The 23604-nt window shown below is 32.8% G+C and overlaps 2 protein-coding genes and 2 long non-coding RNA genes across 5 annotated transcripts; 3 read left to right on the top strand and 1 right to left on the bottom strand.

Annotated features, from left to right (window-relative positions):
- Positions 1-1636: 1636 nt before the first annotated feature.
- LOC122585502 lies at positions 1637-2804 on the top strand. Its single transcript, XM_043757629.1, has 2 exons — positions 1637-2359; positions 2573-2804. Exons 1-2 carry the CDS (start codon positions 2021-2023, stop codon positions 2648-2650), a joined length of 417 nt encoding a protein of 138 aa, XP_043613564.1. The 5' UTR covers positions 1637-2020; the 3' UTR covers positions 2651-2804.
- Positions 2805-2808: 4 nt separating this feature from the next.
- LOC122585503 lies at positions 2809-5644 on the top strand. 2 transcript variants are annotated; one of them, XR_006321719.1, is made up of 7 exons: positions 2809-2852; positions 2972-3332; positions 3491-3545; positions 3855-4599; positions 4725-4773; positions 4857-5172; positions 5264-5644. It is a non-coding gene; the product is annotated as an uncharacterized LOC122585503 (long non-coding RNA). The 2 variants fall into 2 exon arrangements; XR_006321718.1 differs by lacking the exon at positions 3491-3545.
- A 966-nt stretch (positions 5645-6610) lies between these two features.
- Positions 6611-8321, top strand: LOC122585875. Its single transcript, XR_006321812.1, has 2 exons — positions 6611-7506; positions 8042-8321. It is a non-coding gene; the product is annotated as an uncharacterized LOC122585875 (long non-coding RNA).
- A 6529-nt stretch (positions 8322-14850) lies between these two features.
- LOC122607742 lies at positions 14851-16496 on the bottom strand. Its single transcript, XM_043780773.1, has 2 exons — positions 15810-16496; positions 14851-15259 (listed from the first exon to the last, which is right to left on the bottom strand). Exons 1-2 carry the CDS (start codon positions 16201-16203, stop codon positions 15096-15098), a joined length of 558 nt encoding a protein of 185 aa, XP_043636708.1. The 5' UTR covers positions 16204-16496; the 3' UTR covers positions 14851-15095.
- Positions 16497-23604: the final 7108 nt, after the last annotated feature.

Raw genomic sequence — 23604 nt, 5'->3', positions numbered from 1 at the left:
ACTCTTCAAAATTAAAATCCATAAAACGCGCAAATTCAACCGCCACCGCCATAGCATTCTACTGCAGTACTGCGTGCTCCAAACGCAGCTAATTAACGGGTCACTAAATTCGCCTCTTCTTTATGTATTCTTCATTCTCAACCCTTAGCCCTAACCCTAATTAAATTCCCAACTCGTCGATTCTTTACACTGCATGATGTATATTATAGTATAATCGTGAACCAGGTCGACAATCATCAGGTACGCTCACCATATTCATCTATCTATTTGTTATTTCTACAACACCTCAATGATTATTTCTTTATTTACAATTTTACATGTTACAGTATTATATTACTGCAAAGATTTTTTTTAAATATATCCAAGGTAGGTTTAACATGATAGATAATAATCTTGGATTCTTGGTAGAATCATCTGGTTTACATATTATTATCAAGAGTTTTTTTTTTTTTTTTTAAATATATCCCATCCCAAATAGGTTTAACATGCTAGATATTAATCTTGATAGAATCATCCAGTTAACATCACTCGTACCCGTTTCACCTTCTCCTGTCCTCTCAAACGACCACTTTGAGGTTGTTGTCGCAGAATGATTTCTTGATCAGGGGTCTTGCTGTTTCTTGTTTTCGCTTTTGTTTTTCTTATGTTGATTTGGTTTTGGTATTCACCAATGATATTTTATTTTCGGCTATAATGACATTTGGGGTTACGTTTGATTTTCAGTGTTTTCAATTGCTTTTGCAGTTCTCAACTACTCGAACACTTAAAACACTCGTTTCAATTTCTCTTGTACTTTGAGGCTTGTACTTGAGAGTTGATTGTGTGTATCTAAGTTGTTGTTGTAGCGGGGATTGCTTTAGCTTTTGCGTTTCTCCTTTTCTATTTATTTTGATATTTTTGTTGTTTTCAATTGCTTTTGCAGTTCTCAACTACCAGAACGCTTAAACACCCGTTTCAACTTCTCTTGTACTTTGAGGCTTGTACTTGAGAGTCTATCGTGTGTATCTGAGTTGTTGTAGCGGGAATTGCTTTAGCTTTTCCGTTTCTCCACTTTTGGTGATTTCGATATTTTATGGTTTTCAATTGCTTTTGCAGTTCTCAACTTCCAGATTGCTTAAACACCCGTTTCAACTTCTCTTGTACTTTGAGGCTTGTACTTGAGAGTTGATCAGGTTTATCTAAGTAGTTGTAGTGGGGATTGCTTTAGCTTTTGCGTTTCTCCTTTTCTATTTATTTTGATATTTTTGTTGTTTTCAATTGCTTTTGCAGTTCTCAACTACCAGAACGCTTAAACACCCGTTTCAACTTCTCTTGTACTTTGAGGCTTGTACTTGAGAGTTGATCGGGTGTACCTAAGATGTTGTTGTAGCGAGAATTGCTTTAGCTTTTGCCTTTCTCCACTTTTAGTGATTTCGATATTTTATGGTTTTCAATTGCTTTTGCAGTTCTCAACTACTATAGCACTTAAAACACTCGTTTTAACTTTACTTGTATTTTGAGGTTTGTACTTGAGAGTTGATCGGGTGTATCTAAGTTGTTGTTGTAGCGGGGATTGTTTTAGCTTTTGCGTTTCTCCACTTTTAGTGCTTTTGATATTTTACTGTTTTCAGTTGCTTTTGCAGTTGTATATATTTTTGAGCTGTTCAATTGCTTTTGTATTTGCATATTAGAACTCCTAAACACCTGTTTTAACCTTTTGTTGTACCTTGAGGCTTGTACTCGAGGGGTGATCATCTGTATGTATGTTGTTCTTGTAGTGGGGATTGCATTTGCATTTGACTTCTATCTTTTGTGAGCTTGACATTTGATTTTTGGGGTTACATATGTTACTAAAGAAATATCTCCTGCTAGAAATATCTACACCGAGTAATAAAAATATAATAAACAAGTATATTGTTATTATTTCCAAGTTCTTGTTTATAGTAGTCCAGCTACTGATATAGCTGTTTCTGTTACCGATCCTTCTCAATGCGAGGTAATTGGACTGTTTTGCCCTGTAAGAGTGCATGCACGGTAAGCTATGGACAGGTTGCCAGGTTGGCAGTCATTGGATGTGAAGCCTCTTTGTTCTGTTTCATATGAGGGATATAGTCTGTCAGAGTCTTTTGCTAATGATGGTCTAACAAATAGAGTGGGAAACATGGTGGTGATGGGTTTGCTGGTTTGGTTGTGCTCATTCAAGGAAGTAGCAACAAAATGGAAACAGAACTTACCAATTGCACATTCAATTACATGTGCGGGTGACAGTGGTGTACTAGTGCAGATGATAGATTCTACTCATGCTCTTGGATTTAAATTTGGAAAACAAAGTAGTTCTGTATCTGCTGAAATGAAATCACTCAAGTCATTTGGCTCATGTGTAAGCTGTTACCTCTTTTTGTATCTACATATCTTATAATTAGATTAGATGTGGCATTGCGACCCATTTACTTCTGAATGGGTCGATTTTGGTTTCTCTGGTTTACCTCAGTTGGATAAAATCAAATGAATTAGGTAAAGGGGAACATTGAAAGAGGTTAAAAGTTGCGCAAGTTAAATATTGCTTTTTTAATCATATGTCAATTATTTGTAGGTTCAAAAAAGGATAATAAAGTGTATGCGGGTCAACTCATCCTACCCAGCCTGTTACAAAATTCGGCCAATGCTATAAGAGGACCAGTTTTATTCAAAACTCTTTTTATCCATTACCCAACCAGCCTTTTTTACTTGTGATATCAGTATAGTAAGCATGTTTTTGTAGACATGTACAATAGTTTCCAAGGACCCTCTCTTGTGAACTGAATAAGATAAAGGTGCCTATTGTAATAAAGTGTATCTGGATATGTTGCTTCAACAGGCAAGTCATGTCCTAGGTAAAAAATTTTTTTTTTGAAAACATATTACATGCTTTCGTTCTAACTTGAGAATTTATGGGTAATCTCCTGTTTTTTAATTTATAAATATTGATTTTTATATAGTCAAGTATTTGCAGAGGTATCACAGTGTGTCGAGACTTGAGAGCATCAATGGTGTCAAGGAAGGATAATGGAAAGCCACCCTCAGCTTTTACCGTAACTATGTAGCATATATACAATAATTGATGTTTTATGTGTTATATAACTTGACCTGAATGTCAATTATGACTCTTGCTTATGTTTATTAGAGCAAGGAGTTGCAGCAGAGTTCCCATGTAAAACTTTCTAGGAATATCACCATCCGAGCAGCCCCACTAGTACTATCTTGTTTTGTGAGGCCAAAGTTTAGCTCTTGAAGCTGATTCCCACTATCTAGACTATCATGGAGGAGCTCCAGTCTTACAAAAGTAGAAAACTCAAGTCGCTCTTGATTTTAAGGTCAGCAATCTTTCTGTTCATACATCCTATCCTTAGTATATATGTTGCCTGTATTTACTTCTGCTGTAAAAAATTGTGTTCTTGATGTCAAGTAGCCATATAATTAATTAATTTATTTATATTAAAAAAAGGCATTCCGTTTATATTCTTTGAAACAGGGCAGGGGATTTAAACGCAGTTTATTAGATAGACAACTTACAACAAATCTGACATGTGAGCTCACTACCGTATATCTCACGTACACTATGTCGCTTGTAATGTTAGGGATTGCAAATCAATTTGGTGATCTCTTGTAATGCTAATTTCCAGCTCTCTTTATTTGGTATGAAAGATGATCATGTTTGGTGCAATAGCCAATGGTCAAATTGCAGAGTTCATTGGCAGAAAAGAGTGTTTATTCATATTCATGTCTTAATCATTAATATTTTTATATTTTTTATTGATACTTCATAACTTTTTATCACTTATATAATGATCTGTTGATTCTAAGTTGTGGATTATACTTATGTGTAAATCTGATAGGTCTCAAATAGTCCAAGCTCCAGTAGTTAAGGGTTCGTATTTACAAGTGGGCTTCTCATATTATGGGAATGTGATAGATGAAAATTAGAATTCAGATGATGATGATGATGATGACGACGATGAGGATGAAGAAGATTATAAAAGGGACGATAGAAATGATGAAGGATTGGATATAATTGCCAAGAAAATTGGTGTGAAGAGGCATGGGTGCCTTGTATACATGGATAAAAAGGCCAAAGAAGAAGAAAGGAGACAAATATAAGTGGTGAAGGATAAGTGGTGAAGGGAGATCCTGCAATTGTACGTATCATATGCTACATTTGAAAGTGAAGTTATCCATTTCTGAAGCACTCAAGTTTCATAAAACTTGTGCATTTTGAAACTGCAGAGGACAACTGAGTCACAAAGAAAGAAGAAAGGCTTTTCAAATTGAAAGAGAGGGAGAGAGAATCAGCACCTGTTTCTGGAAGTTGAGTGCATTATGATTTTTTACAGTACACGTGTTTAATAGTAAATTTAATTCCAGAAGAGGGATTCTGATGCAAGATAATGTTGTTAACCATACATGATTCATACCGGCATACGCTTTCTGTAGTAAGTTTAATTCCAGAAGAGAGATTCTGATGCAAGATAATGCTCTTAACCATACACAATTCATACTGGTACACCCTTTCAGTAGTAAATTTAAATCCAGAAGAGGGATTCGGTGCAAGCTAATGCTGTTCACCATACATGATTTATATAGGTACGCACTTTCAGTAGTATATATAATTCCAAAAGAGGGATTCTGATGCAAGATAATGTTGTCAACCATACATGTTAATATGTTATATTGGTTGTTGATTGTAACCCATAAGGATATTTGTGCAGAGAGTCCAGACAAAGTCCCACATACGAAGCTCTTTCACGTTTCTAGGAGGTAAGATTTGTAATATTAATGGTAAAAGCAAATTTTTGAGGCACCCAAAATTAGAATACATAATGGAATTGGACGCTCTGCAGATGCTGATGGACCTAAGCTTGCCGGATATACTCCTCCATCGTCTTCTCTATCCCATGTTGGTGCTTTGAATAGGTCGGAGCACTCATTATTGCATAGCTACATGAGGGGAATTTTTGTGTTTGAGGAGGAATCTTGCTTTAATTATAGTCACACAGTTTCTCGTCAGGTTTAGTGATGATATAGATTCTCTCAAATTCCTGTTCTTTTCTGCGGGGCATCATCTAGTCACATTCTTGAAGCCTTGCATATCAATTCCGCATCTGGTGTAGCTGTTGATAATGAAAGAAATGCCAAATTGTCAAAACCACCCACGGGGTACTTCTGTGTGCCGTTTGTGTTCTATTTTTTTCGCTATAAAAGCATCATACAGTACCTTACATCCTTAAGCTTTTTGTTGTCTTGGCAGAACTTCATCAGGATTAGCCAAGTTAAGTAAGCATTGTGGTAGTGGAATCCTTGCTAAACAGCAGGGAGAGAAAAAAGAAATATCCCAGGAGGAGCGACTTAAGTGGATTATGAGAAAACAACTAAATAATCAGAGTATACTTTTTTGTTTTTGATTTCATTATCATTAGAGTTAAATTTAACATCATGTGCTGCTAGCAACATGATGGAATGATGCTACAAATTTGTGGAATTGGAGTTACTACACTAGGTACTAATTCTTAGGCTAATATTTGTCGTTAATATCTTGTCTTCACAGTCAAGAAAGATACTGCTTAAGAAACGCTGCCGCAACATGCGGGTTTCCCACTCGTTATATATATATATACACACATATTATATCCATGATTCTGTAAAACATGTTTAGTTCAAGATCTAGATATCTTCGTGATTCAGTCAACAATCATCAGGTACGCTCACTATATATGTCTATTTGTTATTTTTACCACATCTGAATGTATTCAGTCGACTATCATCAGGTACACTTACACACCCGTTTCACCTTTAACTGTACTATCAAACGACCACTTTGAGGTTGATTGTGTGTATGTAGGTTGTTGTAGCGGTATGTATTCTTGATCAGGGGTCTTGATGTTTTTTTTAAAATTTTTTTTGAATGGCACTGTTTTCTGTTTTTGTTTTTGTAGATTTGGTTTTGGCATTCACCAATGATATTTTCTTGCTGACTTGCCATATTTTCGTCTATTATGACATTCGGGGCTACATTTAATTTTAAATTTCAACTGCTTTTGCAACTCTGAACTACTAGATACACTCGTTTCAACTTCTCTTGTACTTTGAGGCTTGTACTTGAGAGTTGATCGTATGTATCTAAGTTGTTGCAGCGGGGATTGCATTTGCTTTTGAATTTCTCTTACCTTATGTGGTTTTGATGTGTTACTAATGGGGATTTTGGGTACTAGAACACCTGAACACTTGTTTCGAGTTTTCTTTTACTTTGAGGCTTGTGCTTGAGGGGATTGAAATTTTTAAAATGTTCAATTGCTTTTGTATCCCCCTACCAGAACACCCTGAACCGTTGTTTCTACTTCTCTTGTACTCTGAGGCTTGTACTTGACTGTTGATTTTGTGTTTATACATTATTGTAGTGAAGATTACTTTAGCTTTTGACCTTCCCCTACTTTATGTGGCTTTAAGTTTTTAAATAATGGGTTACATATCTTTTTGAGTTGTTCAGTTGCTTTTATATTCCCATACTATAACCCCTAAACACCTGTTTCAACCTCTATTTTACTTTGAGGCTTGTACTTGAGAGTCGATCATCTGTATCTAGGTTGTTGTATATGGGATTTTGCTTTAGCTTTTGACTTTCTCCTCTTTTAGTGATTTTGGTATATCAATTGCTTTGAAAACCCCTGCTAGAAATATCTATGTAGTCACTTGAATTTTTTTGCAACAAATTGACTAGAGATGTACAACTCGATATCATCTAGAATTAGCTATAAAAGAACACTGATTTTACACGTTATACAGCAAGTTCATCTTATTTGTCTGTGGTAGACACTTGAACATGTGATCGGCTTCAATAGATAGACTAGAATTGGACTGTTTGATATCATATAGATCTAAATACACTCAGTAAATAAAATTTAATAAAGGAAGTGCTTGTTATGCTACATAATAATGAACTGGTTTCAATAGATATACTAGAAATGGACTATTTGATATCAACTTACATAGGCCACACCGTCATAGTATGGATTTTACACACTAGTAACTTGTTATATGCAAATTCTTGATTATAGTAGTCCTGCTAATGATATAGATGTTTCTGTTATCGATCCTTCTCAATACGAGGTACATGGACTGTTTTGCCCTGTAAGAGTGCATGCACCGTAAACTATGGGCAGGGTGGCAGTTAGTGGATGTGAAGTCTTTTGGTTTGCCGTTTTATATGGGGGATATAGTCTGTCAGGATCTCTTGGTAATGATGGTCTAGAAAATAGAGTGGGGACATGGTAGTGATGAGTTTACAGGTTTGGTTGCGGCGTTGTGCTCATTCAAGGAAGTAGCAACAAAGAGGAAACAGATCTTACTGAATGGAGATTCAGTTACATGTGCGGGTGGCAGTGGTGTACTGGTGCAGATGATGGCTTCGTCTGAGTATGCTATTGGAGTCAAACTGGAGATGGATGAAGTTTTACATTTGCCTATATGAAACCACTCAAGTCAATTGGCTCATGTGTAAGCTGCTACTTCTTTTTCTATCTACATGTCTAATAATTAGATTTTGCGACCCCGTCTGAATGGGTCTTTTCTGGGTCCTCTGGTTTATGTCAGTTGGATAAAATCAAATTAATCAGGTAAAGGGGAACATTAAAAAAAAAGTTGCCCAAACAAATATTGCTTTTTTAATCATATCTCCTACTATTTGTAGGTTCAAAAAAGGATAATAATGTGTATGCGGGTCAACCCTTCCTACCCAGCCTGTTGCAGAATTCGGTCTACTAAAAGAGGACCAGTTTTAACCAAAACTCTTTTTATTGATTACCCAACCTGCCATCTTGATACCTTACTTATAATGATATTAGTGTAGTAATCATGTTTTAATAATTATGTACAACAGATATGTTGCTTTTACAGGCAGGGTGTGTCCAAGGTAAAAAAAAAAATTTTAAGACATTACATTCTTTCCTTTTCACTTGAGAATTTTTGGGTAATCTTCTTCCTTTTTATTTAATTTATAAATATTGATTGTTATATAGTCAAGTATTTGCAGAGGTATCACAGTGTGTCGAGACTCGAGAGCATCAATGGTGTCAAGAAAGGAAAATGGAAAGCCATTCTCAGCTTTTACCGTCTCATTATTAAAGGTTTACCTTTCTTTTACCTTTCTAACCATTACAATACCCCCATTTCAAATACCAACTATGTAGCATAAATACCAAAATTTAAGTTTTACGTGTAATATAAGTTGACCTGAATGTCAATTATAATTCTTGTATATGTTTAATAGAGAAATGAAATGCGGCAGAGTTCCCATGTGAAACTTTCTAGAATATCACTATCTGAGAAGCCCCACATGTACTAACTTGTTTTACAAGGCCAAACTTTAGTTCTTGAAGCTGATTCCACTATGATAGAACCTCGAGAATTAGAAGTAATGACACAAGTCTGCCCCGATTCGAGAGGGGCAAGGTCTCCAGATTACAAAAATACTTTGATAATCAAAAACTAAAATGATACTATAACAGTAATAAGGCCTGCTTATAAAGACCCTTGATAAAAGAAGCTTCTACATATCGTAAACAAAGGGCCAACAAAGGGCCAACAAACAGATCCTTATCCTTCCATCTTTTTGTAGCCATAATAACTGCCCCATGTTGGCATCTTTAACTGGAATCTTATCATTACTACTGGCCCGGAAAAAGACTTGACCTTAAGTCATAAGTTAATTCGCCTCGAACATGACACCTTGTACCATACGTGTATCTGTTTGAAGAATGTTGTAGTCGCTAAGCTTGTCCTACGGATTTCTTTTCCTGGATCCCACACAATGATAAAACATACAACCACATTCACGCGTTGCTGATGGGTCTTTGATATGGTTGTGGTGTTGAACAAGAGTGAAGATACATGTTATACGACCACCATACAATCATGTGATATCATATTAGACACCTCAGTTCTGAATTGAGCCAGTTCCTCATAAGCCACATGGCTCAAACCACGAGGCAACAACACCTTCTCAATTAAAGAATATTCCATCTCAACAAGAGCACCTTCCATCTTGTTTTTTATGGGAAAAACATGAACCATCAATTGAACATGATCTGAAGTGTGAACATCAATTCCTTTGTCGACACTATCAGGATCTTCCTCTTTGACCGGATCTGGAGATGGTCCATGAGGTTCATTCTCGGGTTCTTTGGTTAACTGTGTTGGTCTTGCTAATATCATTCTTCAAGGATAACAATGAATCGAGTTTTTCTGTGATGATCTCCAATTGAGCAGTAAATGAATCATGATAGAACCAAATGATAGAACCCTGAGACTTAGAAGTAACAATAGGATAGATTTGACATATAAGTCCGCCCGATTTGAGAGGAGCAAGGTCTCCAGATTACAAAATACTTTGATAATCAAAAACTAGAATGATGCTATAACAGTAATAAGGCCTGCAGCCAGCTTATAAAGACCCGTGACAATAGAAGCTTCTACATAACGCAAACAATGGGGCAACAAACAGCTCCTTATCCTTCCATCTTCCTGTAGCCATATTAACTGCCCATGTTGGCATCTTTAACTGGAATTTTATTATTATATTAATGATAAGATTCCGGTTAAAGATGCCAACATTTTCGTTTGGCAATGTTCATTTATGGTCCCAAACACTCTTTAACTCAATTAGTTTGATGATTTTTAAAGTCCAAAATGATTCGTATATGCGTGTTTAAGTCCACCACTCTTTCAGCAATTTGTTCCTGGTGATCTGTTACTTTATCATATGTTGTTGTCAAAATAGCTTATGACATGGTCATCTTATATATGCTTTGTTATCATGACATGGTGTTACATGTTCGTTGTTGTAGAGGTGCCTAGGTGGAGTAAGATATAATTGGTGGTTTCTTGCTCTCTTGGTGGTGCTTATTAATTCTAATTTCTTTATAAGGTTATGGATGGTCGGATTTATTTCCGGTGTGTTTGTAGGGCATTATGATACGAACCCATCCCATAATAGGCTCGCATCATGTCATAAACTAGGTGTAGAACTTACTCCCAAAAGCTAGCTCAAAGGAGGAGTGGACACCTAGGCTTATAAACCACCAACCAATCCCATACTTGGCCGATGTGGGATCATATCAATACCCCACCCTTTGAAGAGCCAACGTCCTTGTTGGTCACGGCTATGTTGGTCACGGTTGGCACCCTTCTCCTTGGGTCCAAGCCACCACTCCATAGGCCACTACTCCGAGCGTTGGAACCTCGAAATGTAGGGTTGGCTCTGATACCAATTGATACGAACCCATCCCATAATAGGCTCGCATCATGTCATAAGCTAGGTGTAGAACTTACTCCCAAAAGCTAGCTCAAAGGAGGAGGGGACACCTAGGCTTATAAACCACCAACCAATCCCACACTTGGCCGATGTGGGATCATATCACATTATTGGTAGTCGAGAGATTGCTGTCCACCAACTCCATCACCTCCTAGCAATCGGGCAGTTGTAACTTTTCTCGTTCCTACTCACTGTTCTGATTCTTTTGACAACATTAGCATCTTTTATCGTCTTGTTCAATGTCCTTGTGATTGAGTGATTGTTCATACGGTTGATTTTAGGTCTAATTTTTCACCAATTGCATATCAGTTTCATCGTCCCTATGTTTGTATTGCCATTATATGTAGACTCGTAATATCTTTGGTATGTTAGTTTAGATTCTATCAACCTATTGGCTCTGTTGCAAGGATAGTTTCAGTGGCTATGCTAAGTTATCTGATAGCTCAGTTTCGACTGGTTTATGCTTTTATAGGTACGAGACATTATCGGATAACATCATATATTTGTTCTTGAAAGTTTCTTGCATATGAAAATTTTAATGGTTTTATCAGTAAGTCACTTGGATATTTTTTTAGTTCTTTCCCAAGGTTTTGTTGATGTTATTTGTGTTTCTAGTGTATTCTGGGCAGCTGGCCAGTGGAGTATGTCACAGATTTTGGTATGTTCAATGCCTTCTTCTAGTCTGTTTTCCACCCGTTTGTTGATTATGACCACCAGGACATGGCAATTCCGTTGAGTTTGATTTCTTCCAATTATTAGTTTCTTGTGTTGCCCTTGTTTCCTTGGTAACTGGCATGCTACAAGTGGGATATCCCAGCTTTTGGTATGTTACTATGTTTGGTGCCTTCTTTTTTAGTCTGTTATCCTTTTATTCAGTCTTAGTGATTTTTCAATTGGCACTCTTGGATTGCATGTTTTGCTGTTGTGGTTGCCTAATCAATCACATCTCATGCTTCATGCCTTGATTTTTTTAATTTTATTTTGCCAGTTATGTTGCTTGTTGCCCAGGATTATAATCAAACCCGAAAACACGAATCACTCTTTATTAATAAGAACAAAGGTATACAATCACTGTAATTTTTTTTGCAAATTTGGATACGAAAGCCGACGGAAATCTACTCTAATTTTTTGCAATGTTTCACCATCATCGCATCTCCATCTGAACGGCAATGCTCTTTTGATGTGCTAGGCTGTATCTGTGACTTCATATGAAAGGACAGTGAACCTCGGTTTCTCTTTCTTTTGATACATCTTTGTCGTCGCTATAGTTTGGAAAACTTTGAGATCTATATTATTGTATACATTTTCATTGACAAAACATGAGATTTCTTTTGTTCGTCTGTTCTAAATTGGGGCCAACTCCTTATGGTTCAATAAACAAGTTCACCCTAAACATTTCCCCAATTACTAAATACTCCCATTGTTGCTGAAATATTCTTTGTTTGTTTCACCACCACCACGGGAAAATCGATTTTATACCTGTCATAGCCATTAGCCACACTGACCTTTGTTGAAAATTGAAGTCACATGACTATGAGGGGGGACCAAATCTAAGCAACCCTGACATGATATGGTCCGAATCAGATCAACTAGTTCCATTTAAATAATCAATACTATCTTCATTTGATTACAAGAGAATGCTAACTAGAAAAGGTAATTTTTTGTTTTCTTATTTTTTAAATTTTCTTTTCTGATTGTAGATTTATTGTAAATTTTTTCATGTTTGATTCTAGATATGGCATGTTTAGAAAAGTAAGTTTTCGTTTTCTTATTTCTTTTCTGATTGTGGCCTTGTGGGTTTAATCTTCATTTTTTCATGTGTGATTCTAGATTTGGCATGTTTAGAGAAGGTAAGTTTTCGTTATCTTATTTTCTTTTCTGATTGTAGGTTAATTTTCATTTTTTTCATGTGTGATTCTAGATATGGCATGTTTGGGAGTCTCTAGATTTGATTTTGACTTTATCACAAGTGATCTAGTATCCCAAAAAAAATTTTACCTGTAAAATCAACATGTTACATAAAATTTTTCAAAAAAATTTACACTTCACGAAAAACATATACCCGTAGCCATGACTACTCCTAGCTGGCTAACTTGTGAGTAGTAAGTAGTACTGCCTCTATATTATTAACTAGGTTTTTTATCCGCACGATGTGCAGATGTTAAAAAATATTCACTAAAAGTTTTATACAAGCATTTTTAATTACAAATATATTAATTATTATCGTATTTTTAATATCTTGTTTTTTCCCCCCTAAAAACATGGAAAGAAATAAAACAAAGACAGAATATTTAATACATTAACAGTGTGTTCTTGAGTTTTGTTAGAGGTGGAAAGGAAAAGAATACAAGTGATTCTAAAATAAATTGTGTTCTTGAATTTTTTTTAACAACGGAAAGGAAATGAAATGATAAGATTTGAGAGGATTTTTTAGTTGTTTTTGTTTAAAAAATTTCTTCTCATATTTGGGATGATTTGAAATGATTGAATCTCTTCTATTATAATTTTATCGCTTCTCTTCTTTTCTTTTAAAAAAATACTCAAGAACACAGTGTAAGCAATCTAGTAACATTTTTATGAATTAAAAAAATTTGGAAGTAATGTCATACTTTTATTAATGAATGATTGATAACAAAAACTTGTTAGAAAAAAAAAAGTATTATTTCAAACTAATTAGTAAACGCTATAAGTTTTAACGCATGAGCTTAAAATCCTCAACGTATAGATTAACATTAAAAAAACATAGACTAACATAAAAGAAAATATGTAGACATACAAACACCTGGATAAATTGTATGGAATTGAATACATGTTAAATATGTCAAATAAATATGTCCTCTAACAAAAGTCATATTCAAAAAATCTATCACAAAAGATTTATTCGACCCGGGTAAAGGGGAAACTGAAAGTCCCAAGACTCAACAGAAACTACCCCGTTGACTTTATATAACAACACCTAAAATCATTACAAAACAAGTAGTGTGACAGAAATATCACACTAATTCATATACAAGACATGTCCCATATATGTAAACAAAATAAACAAACTAGAAAATAAAACATAGCCATGAGAACCTAGTCTACCCTATATGTAATAATAAACATACAGAATAGACCTAAAACATAAACAATACTTAGCAGCTATCAAACAGATGTATCATTTGAAAAAAAACAAAGTTTTTTTTAAAAAAAACCTACACATAATAAAAGAAATTACATCAAACATTAAAAAAATATATATATAATCAAAGTTTTGTGTTAATATAGTTGTCTTCAAAAATACTATAAAACAAAAGAGGATCTCAATTTAATAAAGAACATATAAAATACAAAAAAAGTAAAATATAAAAAATAAAGAGTAAAAATTAATAAATCTGTTTCGTAATTATAGTTTGATATAAAAAAAATTATTATTTTGTATATGTAAAATAAGATTTTGAATATTTGTATAAGATTTGATGTTATCTTTGCCTATAAACATCCGCATTTGCAACTTTTTAATATTTTTTTTTATTAAGAAGTATTCAAATTAATATAGAGATACCACATAGGAGAAAGTCCTATATGACAATTTTTTAATGTAGTTTTAAGATTGAGGAGGGCTTTAGAATGATAAGAGTATTTAGATAGACATCATTGAAGATTGTTTTTCTTCCATAAAAGTATTCATGGACACCTAAATCATTGATCAACTAACACTTAATGAAACTACTTTTTTTTTTCTTTAATATATAAACTGCCACTTGTTATTACGTAATACGTATTAGCCGAATTAGAATCATACATCAATACTTCATCTCATTAATCACTTATCCTTATATTCTATTACCCTTTTTCAAAGCTTTGAGGTCTATAACTTCTATAAATCAAATTTCAAACGATATCGAATTTGTAAAATGATCTTTGAATTTGTCTATCAGATTACATGAAGCAAGTAAGTATAAAATATTAAACATTATAATATTTTTATATATTCTAGCTTCGATTAGGAAATCAGGATATTATTATTGAATTTAGATAGTAATTTTTATTGTTTAGATTATTTGTTGTAGACTCGGCTGATTCTAACTTCAGTAATTTCGATACTATTAGTGTAATTGCCTATAACTTTCTTCTTTTCCTTTCAAACTACATGAAGATAATCAATAAACTCATTGTCCACTACGATGCTCATTTTTAACATAATACTTTTGTCAACTATGATATTTTGAACTTTTTTATTCATGATTTTAGACCTTTATTGGCAATTTTTTACAAAGAAAGTGGAAAGACAAGGGATAGTCATGGTATCGGTGGACAATCTTCAAAAAGATAAATGATTATATACAAGTTGGTTAGACAAAGGCACAAAGCATAATACCATTCCCGATTCACTCCCAATTACCATTGATTTGAATGATTTTTTTTCCCATCCTTTAGAAAGACCAATATTTACAGTTGGATACCTGTTAAAATATGTTTTAAAAATAAATACAGACAACTGTAGTCTCTAGAAAAAATAAAAAAATTCAAGCAACCATACCTTAAAATACTTTCAAATGGATATCCTTTTATATTTTGAAAGGTAATATATACACATACAAGGCTACAAGCTAATCCATCACTGTAACTTCAAATCTTATCATCAATCATTCTTTATTCTTGATGAAAGTAACTAATTCTGTTTGTACAAACTACTATTTGAACTCGACAGTATAATTCAAAATTATAAATACTGAAGAAGAAGAAGATGAATAAAACTAATAAGAATAGTAAACGTGTATACTAAGTAATTTCATAGCATGAATTCCATGAATCTGAGCCACCCTAGTCCGTTTTTCGCCTCTTTTTCGGCTTCCTTCGAGCATGTAGATGAAGACGACGATATCGCTGATTGCTTGGGACATAGAAAGAAATTCCTTGAACCTAACTCATTCAACTTCTCGCCCGGCGATAAACCTGAAATGTCGGAATCCATAACAAATTAGCAACCATTTCGGTCTAATTACACGAGAAAGTACCCGCGCTAGTGGCGGTGCGGGATAGGCCATAGAGTGTAATAAGTCATTGGAGGTGATAGGTCATAGAGTGCGATATACAGATGTCTTAGTCTGGCTCTGCACCTCTGCCTCGGAATTAAAAATTCATCGAAAATATATCGAATGACCCATCTAATGTAACAACATGAAATTTTAAGAACACTCGTATAACTTTAATAATCTATATTTTTGAGATAAAATATTTTGAAATGAATAAAATAATTTAAAAAAAAAAAAAAAATAAGTGGTTGAAATTTACAAAGAAAAAGTTGAAAATGATTGGTTTGAGATTTTAATTAGTTCGAAAAATATTGATGAGAAACAAATGCTTCGCATAAAACATGATGTATATATAAACAGAACTTTAAAATAATAAAAAAAATGTCACTAAGAGTTTTTAAACAACTTATACTGCGTAACGTACAAGTAAAGTATTCAAAATGGAATCAGATAGATATTGATTAACTTACTTTCTAAACTAAACTGCGAATAATGGAGATTAAATCCAGAAGGATCTAACGACGGAAATACCATCCTCCGGCCTTCCTTCGCGAACTGCCGTAACACGGCAGCAATCAGATCACCAACCGTCGATTCCGGCGAGATCAAAACGTGTACAGGACCTAAACTTCTTTGAACCGTCACGTTTAGCAACAGCTTCGTCAATTTAGGTGGCGTGACCGTCACCGGAGACTCATTCGGAACCGTATTCCTACCGGAAACTAAATCCGGCACCGTCCTCGGTCTCGCTAATTTGCCTACCATATCTTCAGCCAAACGGCCGTGAAACGACGACGATTTTTCCGTCAATCTTCCTTTTTTGTTCTTCACTAGTCCTTTTGGACTGCTTTTCTTCATCGACATCGAGTAACTTTAGTATGTATATACAAAAAATAATAGAATTAAGAATGAAATTCGTTAAATGATGAACTTATGTCACCGGAGACGGCGGTAGCGGAAAAACCGGAGTCGAGGGAAACCGGCCGTTGGTTTACCGTTAAGATCAACAACCATAACCTACAATAACGACATAATAAGAGTAACTATAAGTTGGCTATTTTAAATTAAATTTTTGGTATATAGATATACTTGTTTTTGTGTATATATACGAGAATCTATGTTGAGAGGTGTGGGATGACAATTTATTGGAGAATAAGTGTGGGTTTATATATTGGTATGTTGGATGTGGATGAGGATGAATATTTATTCAGGGGAAAGTTAAATTCAGTTAATTGATAGTAGGGTACCGGTTATGGTAAGTTGTTGTTATGCGAGGCGTGACGGTGACTGGCTATAGCCAGTTTTTTTGCGGCAAATTATTGTGCCAAGTGGGTTCATGTTGTGCTAAATTATGCGTCCTAGCCATTTTAAGAGTCCGTGTTTCTGTGGGACTTTTTTTTATGTTTTCTTTTTAAGTCCATGTGGATTGTTGACATTCTTTAATGTCGTTACTCATTAGGTCTGCGCTTATAAGGATGGTTTTTTTGAAACTTCTTCAATATCACATCAGCATCACATAATCCAGAACTCTTCTCAGGACACTCACTGTCTATAAGGATAGCTTCTTCAGAACTTCTTCGCCACATCATCAATTCTTATATATTCTTTTTAATTAACAAAATATCATTCAAATATAATTAAAAAAAACACATTTTATTATTAAACAAACAAATTACATTACTTAAAAATAAAAGACAGCACAAAACTAAAAAAAACATTCCATAAACGTACCGCAGATCCGGCATGATCTCGTGATAAAACCCTCTGGGTCTAGGAACATGTGAACCAGACGCGTCATCATTTGATTCTTCTTCGTTAAAAAGTTTAAAAACGGCGCCTGCGATCTCTGGATTAAATAGCGTGTTCATTTGCGTAGCGGTGTTGGTAAGGAAATTGTATTCCTCACTTGCTATGATGAAGTAGACATAACTTGGGTGGTGTTTGAAATGAAATGTTTATGTGTTAAAATGAAATGAGAGGTTTGTTTGATGAATTGTTTGTGTGTTAAAATGTGAATAAGGTTAGTGTTTAAATAGGAAAATAAATAATATTACCGTTGGAAAAAAAAAAGTTTTAAACGGCCACAATGGTCCCAGAACGGACGTCTTCGAACTTCTTGGGGAAGAACTTGTGATAGGACGCAGACACCGGGACGATCAAGGTTTATACACCGTCCGCGTCTTGGCATGGAAGGACGCTCCGCAGGACGGTGTATAAGCACCGGCCTTAGTTGCAAAAGTTTAACTAATTATACTGTTTTCGTTATGTTCCACAATTTTTATACTCTTTCTTAATGGTAGTAGGACAAAGGGCTATGGTTAGAAAAAAATTATACTCTATTACAATTAGCTTTGTTAAACGAAGTTAGGAATCAATATATGGGTTTATAATGTTTAGATTTATACTCGTATATAAAATGCGAATAGATCCTAAACTCATCAAAGATGACAGATTTTATGTACAGTATGTCTAAAAGCATAGATTAAGTTTATATTTTTCAAAACCAAACCTGTGAATAAAACTACATAATAGTGGTTACACACGTGTAAGTATTTATATATCTGATTAACCGAACACCTCCAATAAATAGCTATCCAGATTAGGGCATCAAAAAGTCGAACTTTCTTGTTGGATGTCTACCTATAGTCCACCCAAATGACGAGGTTATAAACTTATACGTAATATGTAATTGGGAGAGTATACATATATATTTTTAAACTTGAAAGGATGATAACTAATAATACGAGAGAAAGTACTTGATCGTTACGACGGTAAGATGGTGGGGGTCAGGAGGTGATAGGTCATAAAGTATGATAGGGCATAAGAGGTGATATGTCATAGAATGTGATAGCCAAATGCCTTAGCAGTACGGGTTTTGCCCACGAATTTAAAAGTTCGTTGAAAGTATATCGAATGACATCTTTAATGAAAGAGCATGAAATTTTAAGAACACTTATATAATTTGTATAATTTATCGATGTACGGTTGTTGAGATAAAATATTTTGAATAAATTAGAGATATAATATTATTTTTTAAGGAGAGAAAAAAAATGAGTGGTTGAAATTTAAAGAGATAAAAAATAAGTGGTTAAAATGTATATAGATGTATTGTACATTATGTCACACCCCATCTTAGGCGGAATCGTAGGATATGACGAAAAGATATAGCATAGCACATAAACTTTATAATAGAGTCATACTAAATGAAATCCAAATAAATGAAATTCCCACAAGCGGGATAAGTCTAAGCAACACGCCTCAAACAACAAAAGATGTAGCAAATAGCAAATAGACTTCAATGTTCAAATGCAATCTAGGAGTCCATGAAGGATCTCTTTATTGGTCTTCCTAAAGTCCATATGCTCACTCTCCTTAAGCATTGTTATTACCTGAAAATGAATGCTCGAAAATGTCAACATAATGTTGGTGAGTTCGTAGGTTTAATGTAATACAAATGAATTTGTTGTGCATGATATATGAAGTATGGACAATAGTGTAAATATAAACATGTAGTAGCATGTATGCATACCAAATACTGATCAATGTCATCATAGTTATCCAACAACATAAACTCACAACTGCTTGCCAACAACTCAATCACATCACTTGCCAACAACTCAATCACACATTGTTATACCAATAAACTACCAGCTGGAGTATAAAGTTGGTTAATTGTTATCACTGTTATCTATTGCCGTAAATTGTCTTCAATAGATGTCGACAGACATCTATTGCATCATTGTAATCAACACAAACAAACTAACATACACATTTCATAATTACACGTATTTGTCCAATAAAACAAACAAGTTTTGGCACAGCTAGTAAATGAAATGAAAAATGTTTTGAGTATCATTTTCCTCCAAAGAAATAATATAAAAAGGGGGCCACAAAACTCACCTTAACAAGCAAGTAGTTGTGCAAAGTCCAACAAAATCACTAGAATCTACATAACATATATAAAAACAAGTTACAATTACGGACATGGTCAACAACCGGACATTGTAACCCGTATTTGATGATATACATATATGGCTACTTTCAAAATGTTCACAACTGATTTGTCCACTGTATTCTCGAGTTTTTATTAAAAGAAAAGAAAGGAGAAAATTGGATACGGGAAGAAAGGATAGAAAATTACATAAAAAAAAAGCATTCTCGAGTTGAAAGAAAAGAAAAGAAAGTTGATAGTTGAATGTATTCTTGAGTTAGAAGGGAAGGAAAAGAAAGGGTAAAAAGATACAATTTTACATTTATAGTCTTGTAGTAATTAAAACCTTTATATAAGTTTAAGGGGATAATAATAACCACTTTTCTTTCCAAATCTTGCTAAAAGTGGCAAGAAAGTTTTGGGATCAAAACACTTTATTTTTTCATTTCTTTCCCTTCCCTTTCTTTTAAAACAAAAACTCAAGAATACAAAAACTAAAAATTTCTTACTCTTTCTTTTCTTATCTCCTCAAAATAAAACTCAAGAATGGAGCCGTCATGTATTATTAAGTTACAAGTCACATAACTTAATATAGTGTATTTGTTTTAAAGGCGTACCATTGGTTTCTACAAGTTCATATTCACTGAAATTTTTGATAACTTTATCTATTTTTTATTAGGATGAAACGAACAATTCAAGCTTTCAAGTCTTAACCACTGTAACTTTAGAGTGTTACATACTTACATGAATTTTTGCATAATTTATTTGGTACGTTAACTATTTTTAAAAATTTCATAATTACAAACTAGTCAGAAAATTCATTGTTTGTGCACAGAAAAGTTTTATAAAAGTTAAGGACCTTCGAAACTCCAAAAAATCCAATTTTTTTACTATCAACTCTTAACATCTTAAAAATGTTTCTGGAAAAAAATAAACTTCCAGCTCATAAAATTGACCAAGATATGACTATTTGAAGTCGACTCAAATCTGTTCGGAAAACTCAAATTTGCACAGTTTTGTTACAAAATCCATTTGACAACCTTAAACTTCATATTTTGACACAAAACCAATTCCACCAGAAAGTACACTTCCTGAACTTAATTTTAGACACCAAAAACGTGACTTAACCATCTTCCATTAACCAAGATACAACCTTTCAAAGTTACAAACCGAATCTGTCCAGATTCTGAAATAACTCAAACTTACTGTTTTAAAGACTACTACAACTAAATATTCATATATAAACTTTTAGATCTTTCCAACACCTATATAAATCTGTTATTATGATTTCCATGGTACCATAATTAGTTTTCCCTCAACTATATTAATTATTACGCTACAATTAATACGTAAACTTTTAACATTAATATGATTTATACTTCAAGCTTTTGATTTAACCTAAAAAAAAACTCTTTCATTCATTATTATAATTTTTGCCATAATATACATATATATATATTTATATATATATATATATATATATATTCGTCAAAATAGGTTACTTATAATAAAAGATTAATAAATAAAAAGATATGCTTATATATATATATATATATATATATATGAAAAGAGAAAGGCAAGTGATTTACCCCAAGATTGATGATCTCTCCTTAGATACCTTGACAAAATAGAATATAATCTATAAGAATTTTATTATTAATTGTAATTTGAATCAAAAGTTCATAAGAATTATAATTAACCTTACCAGTAATTTACTTGACAATGATGAATAAAAATAGCTTTGATCTTGAGAGGGTTTCCCTTTTTTTTTTTTCTATTTGGGTCGACGACAAGGAGGAGAGGATAGCAAAAATAGTTTTATTTATTTGTTTAGGTATTTACTTTATATTTATTATAGGAATAAGTGTTTAGGAGTTTGAATGTAATTAGGATACAATAATATATAATTTAACAAGAGTTCTAGTAAGATTATGATTTCTCGATTATTATTATTATTAACGAGTAATGTCACCCGGGCGTTACCCCAGGAGACATTACATTTGTTAATGATTTAATTAAAAATATTATTCAAGAGATAATATGCCATAAACTTTTTGAAGAAAACACGTATTATTCAAATTATTAAAAACTGACATTTGTCAGTTAAAAAATGAACTGTAAAAGTTTTGTGTGAAAGTGAAAGTCGTTCGCATAAAAGTTTAGTGCTTAAAGTGTAAGAGACTTAAATGTTGTGGTGAAAATAAAAGAAAATCAAAAAGTATAAAAATTTAGTGCTAAAAGTATAAGGGGTTAAAATGTTATGGTGAAAATAAAATAAATAGAAAGTTTATTATTGTTATACAAGTTTTCCCGTACATTTCTTTTTAATATACGTGTTAAAAAGTTTGTTGCTAAAGTATAAGAGGTTAAAATGTTGTCGTTAAAATAAAAGATTTTAAAAAAGTAGAAAAATTTAGTGTTAAAAGTGTAAGGAGTTAAGATATTGTGGTGAAAATAAAAAGATTAAAAAGTTTACTAAGAATTATAACAGTTTTGTTCTAAAAGTGTAAAGAGTGAAACTATTGTGGTGAAAATAAAAATAAAATAAAAAGTATATTATTCTATACACGTTTTTCCGTACCTTAAAATAAAAAAATAAAAATAAAAGCTATGAAAATTTAGTGCTAAAAATATAAAGAGTTAAAATATTATGGTGAAAATAAAAAGAATACAAAGTTTACTAAAAATTATTATAGTTTAGTGCTAAAAGTGTAAAGATTGAAAGTTTTGTGTTGAAAATAAAAAGAATAAAAAGTTTACTAAAAAGTATTATAGTTTAGTGCTAAAAGTGTAAAGATTGAAAGTTTTGTGGTGAAAGTAAAAAGAAAAAAAGTATACTATTACTAAAAAATATTATAGGTTAGTGCTAAAAGTGTAAAGATTGAAAGTTTTGTGGTGAAAATAAATAGAACAAAAAGTTTACTAAAAGGTATTATAGTTTAGTGCTAAAAATGTCAAGATTGAAACTTATGTGGTGAAAATAAAAAAATAAAAAATATGTTATTCTTTACACGCTTTTCGATACTTTGTTTTTAATATATATATTATAATATCCTACTACTTGTATTGATTATAAATTACTTTGATAATTATTGATTTTTATTCACCACTAAGCAACGTATAATAATTTATCAATGTCCAGAAATAAATATGACTAACAACTACGCGTCTAGAAATTACGGGGATAGTTATAGTCATTTATGTTTAGGAAGATTAAATATGTAAATTCTAAACTATTGGAATCCAAGTAATAGAAATCCCATATTGGAAATAATTACCACATTTCTATGCTTGTTATACTGTATAGACACATTGACTAGTCAAAATTTTTGAAATTAAGTTAGAGGCTATAATAAAGTATTGATTTTAATGACGGATGTCACGCATTTTGCATTAATAAGTATACATTGTTGAAAAGTTAAAAAAAATTTGAAATAAATAAATGTTTTATAATATAGTACAGATAGAGATTTAACTCAAAGTTTAAGTGTATTATAATTTTTGTTTAGTCCCAATATATATATTGTCGCTTAATCACTTTAATAGTTTAATGATTGGTTATGTTATTCATCATATAAAGCCACGGTCAAATATTACTCCAAGCTTATGAACCTTCCATGAGGTGGCTATTTGACGTTATGATAATACAAAAACACACGTGGCAAAATGCCTTAACGCTCAAAAAACAGAGCGGCGGTTAAGGATTGTAGTTGACCGGGGGATAGGCCTAACCAGCTTCCGGTTGGTCGGGAAAACACGTGTATACAAGAAAACTATGTTTTTCTTATACTGGTAATTCTTATCTTTCATTTTCAAAAAATAATAAATCACCTAATAAATCAACATAATAAGATTATGTCAAGTTTAATCATCGAAGGAATAAATTAACTGACAGATGCATCCTTAAATTTTTCCATGGGTCTTGGGTTTAATTCTTAGAAGTGACAAGTTTGTGGATTTTTTTCCCTTGAATAACCTGTAATGGCTTATGGTTTACATCTCATAGTATAGAGTACATGCAGAATTTTACCATTATACCTTAAGGTTTTTCCCTGATGTCGAATACCGATTAACTGTTCAAAAAAATTTTTTTTCAAAGGAAAAGAATAAGAGAGAATAAGTAGAATACATTTATCATATGATAAGGGCTTTAGGTTAATTTGTTAAGTTGATTTATCAATTTTCTTCTTTTTTATTTAAATCTCTAAATATTTTATATTTTGTGTTTTTGATTTGTTAGTGTAGTATAATTTGTAATTTATCTGAAAATATATAATTTTTATTTTATTATATATACGAACTATCTACCAATATACTAAAACATGATTAAGGAA

This window comes from Erigeron canadensis, chromosome 1 (genome assembly GCF_010389155.1).
Source record: "Erigeron canadensis isolate Cc75 chromosome 1, C_canadensis_v1, whole genome shotgun sequence".
Lineage (NCBI taxonomy): Eukaryota > Viridiplantae > Streptophyta > Magnoliopsida > Asterales > Asteraceae > Erigeron > Erigeron canadensis.
This window is presented reverse-complemented; position numbering and strand designations above follow the sequence as displayed.

What these genes read in the sequence shown, in the direction of transcription:
- LOC122607742 (XM_043780773.1), bottom strand. Translation starts at nt 16,203, where the DNA reads ATGTCGATGAAGAAAAGCAGTCCAAAAGGACTAGTGAAGAACAAAAAA. An exon ending in TTCGCAGTTTAGTTTAGAAA is followed by an intron (nt 15,260 to 15,809) that starts GTAAGTTAATCA and finishes CCGACATTTCAG; the next exon opens with GTTTATCGCCGGGCGAGAAG.
- LOC122585502 (XM_043757629.1), top strand. Translation starts at nt 2,021, where the DNA reads ATGGACAGGTTGCCAGGTTGGCAGTCATTGGATGTGAAGCCTCTTTGT. An exon ending in TCAAGTCATTTGGCTCATGT is followed by an intron (nt 2,360 to 2,572) that starts GTAAGCTGTTAC and finishes AATTATTTGTAG; the next exon opens with GTTCAAAAAAGGATAATAAA.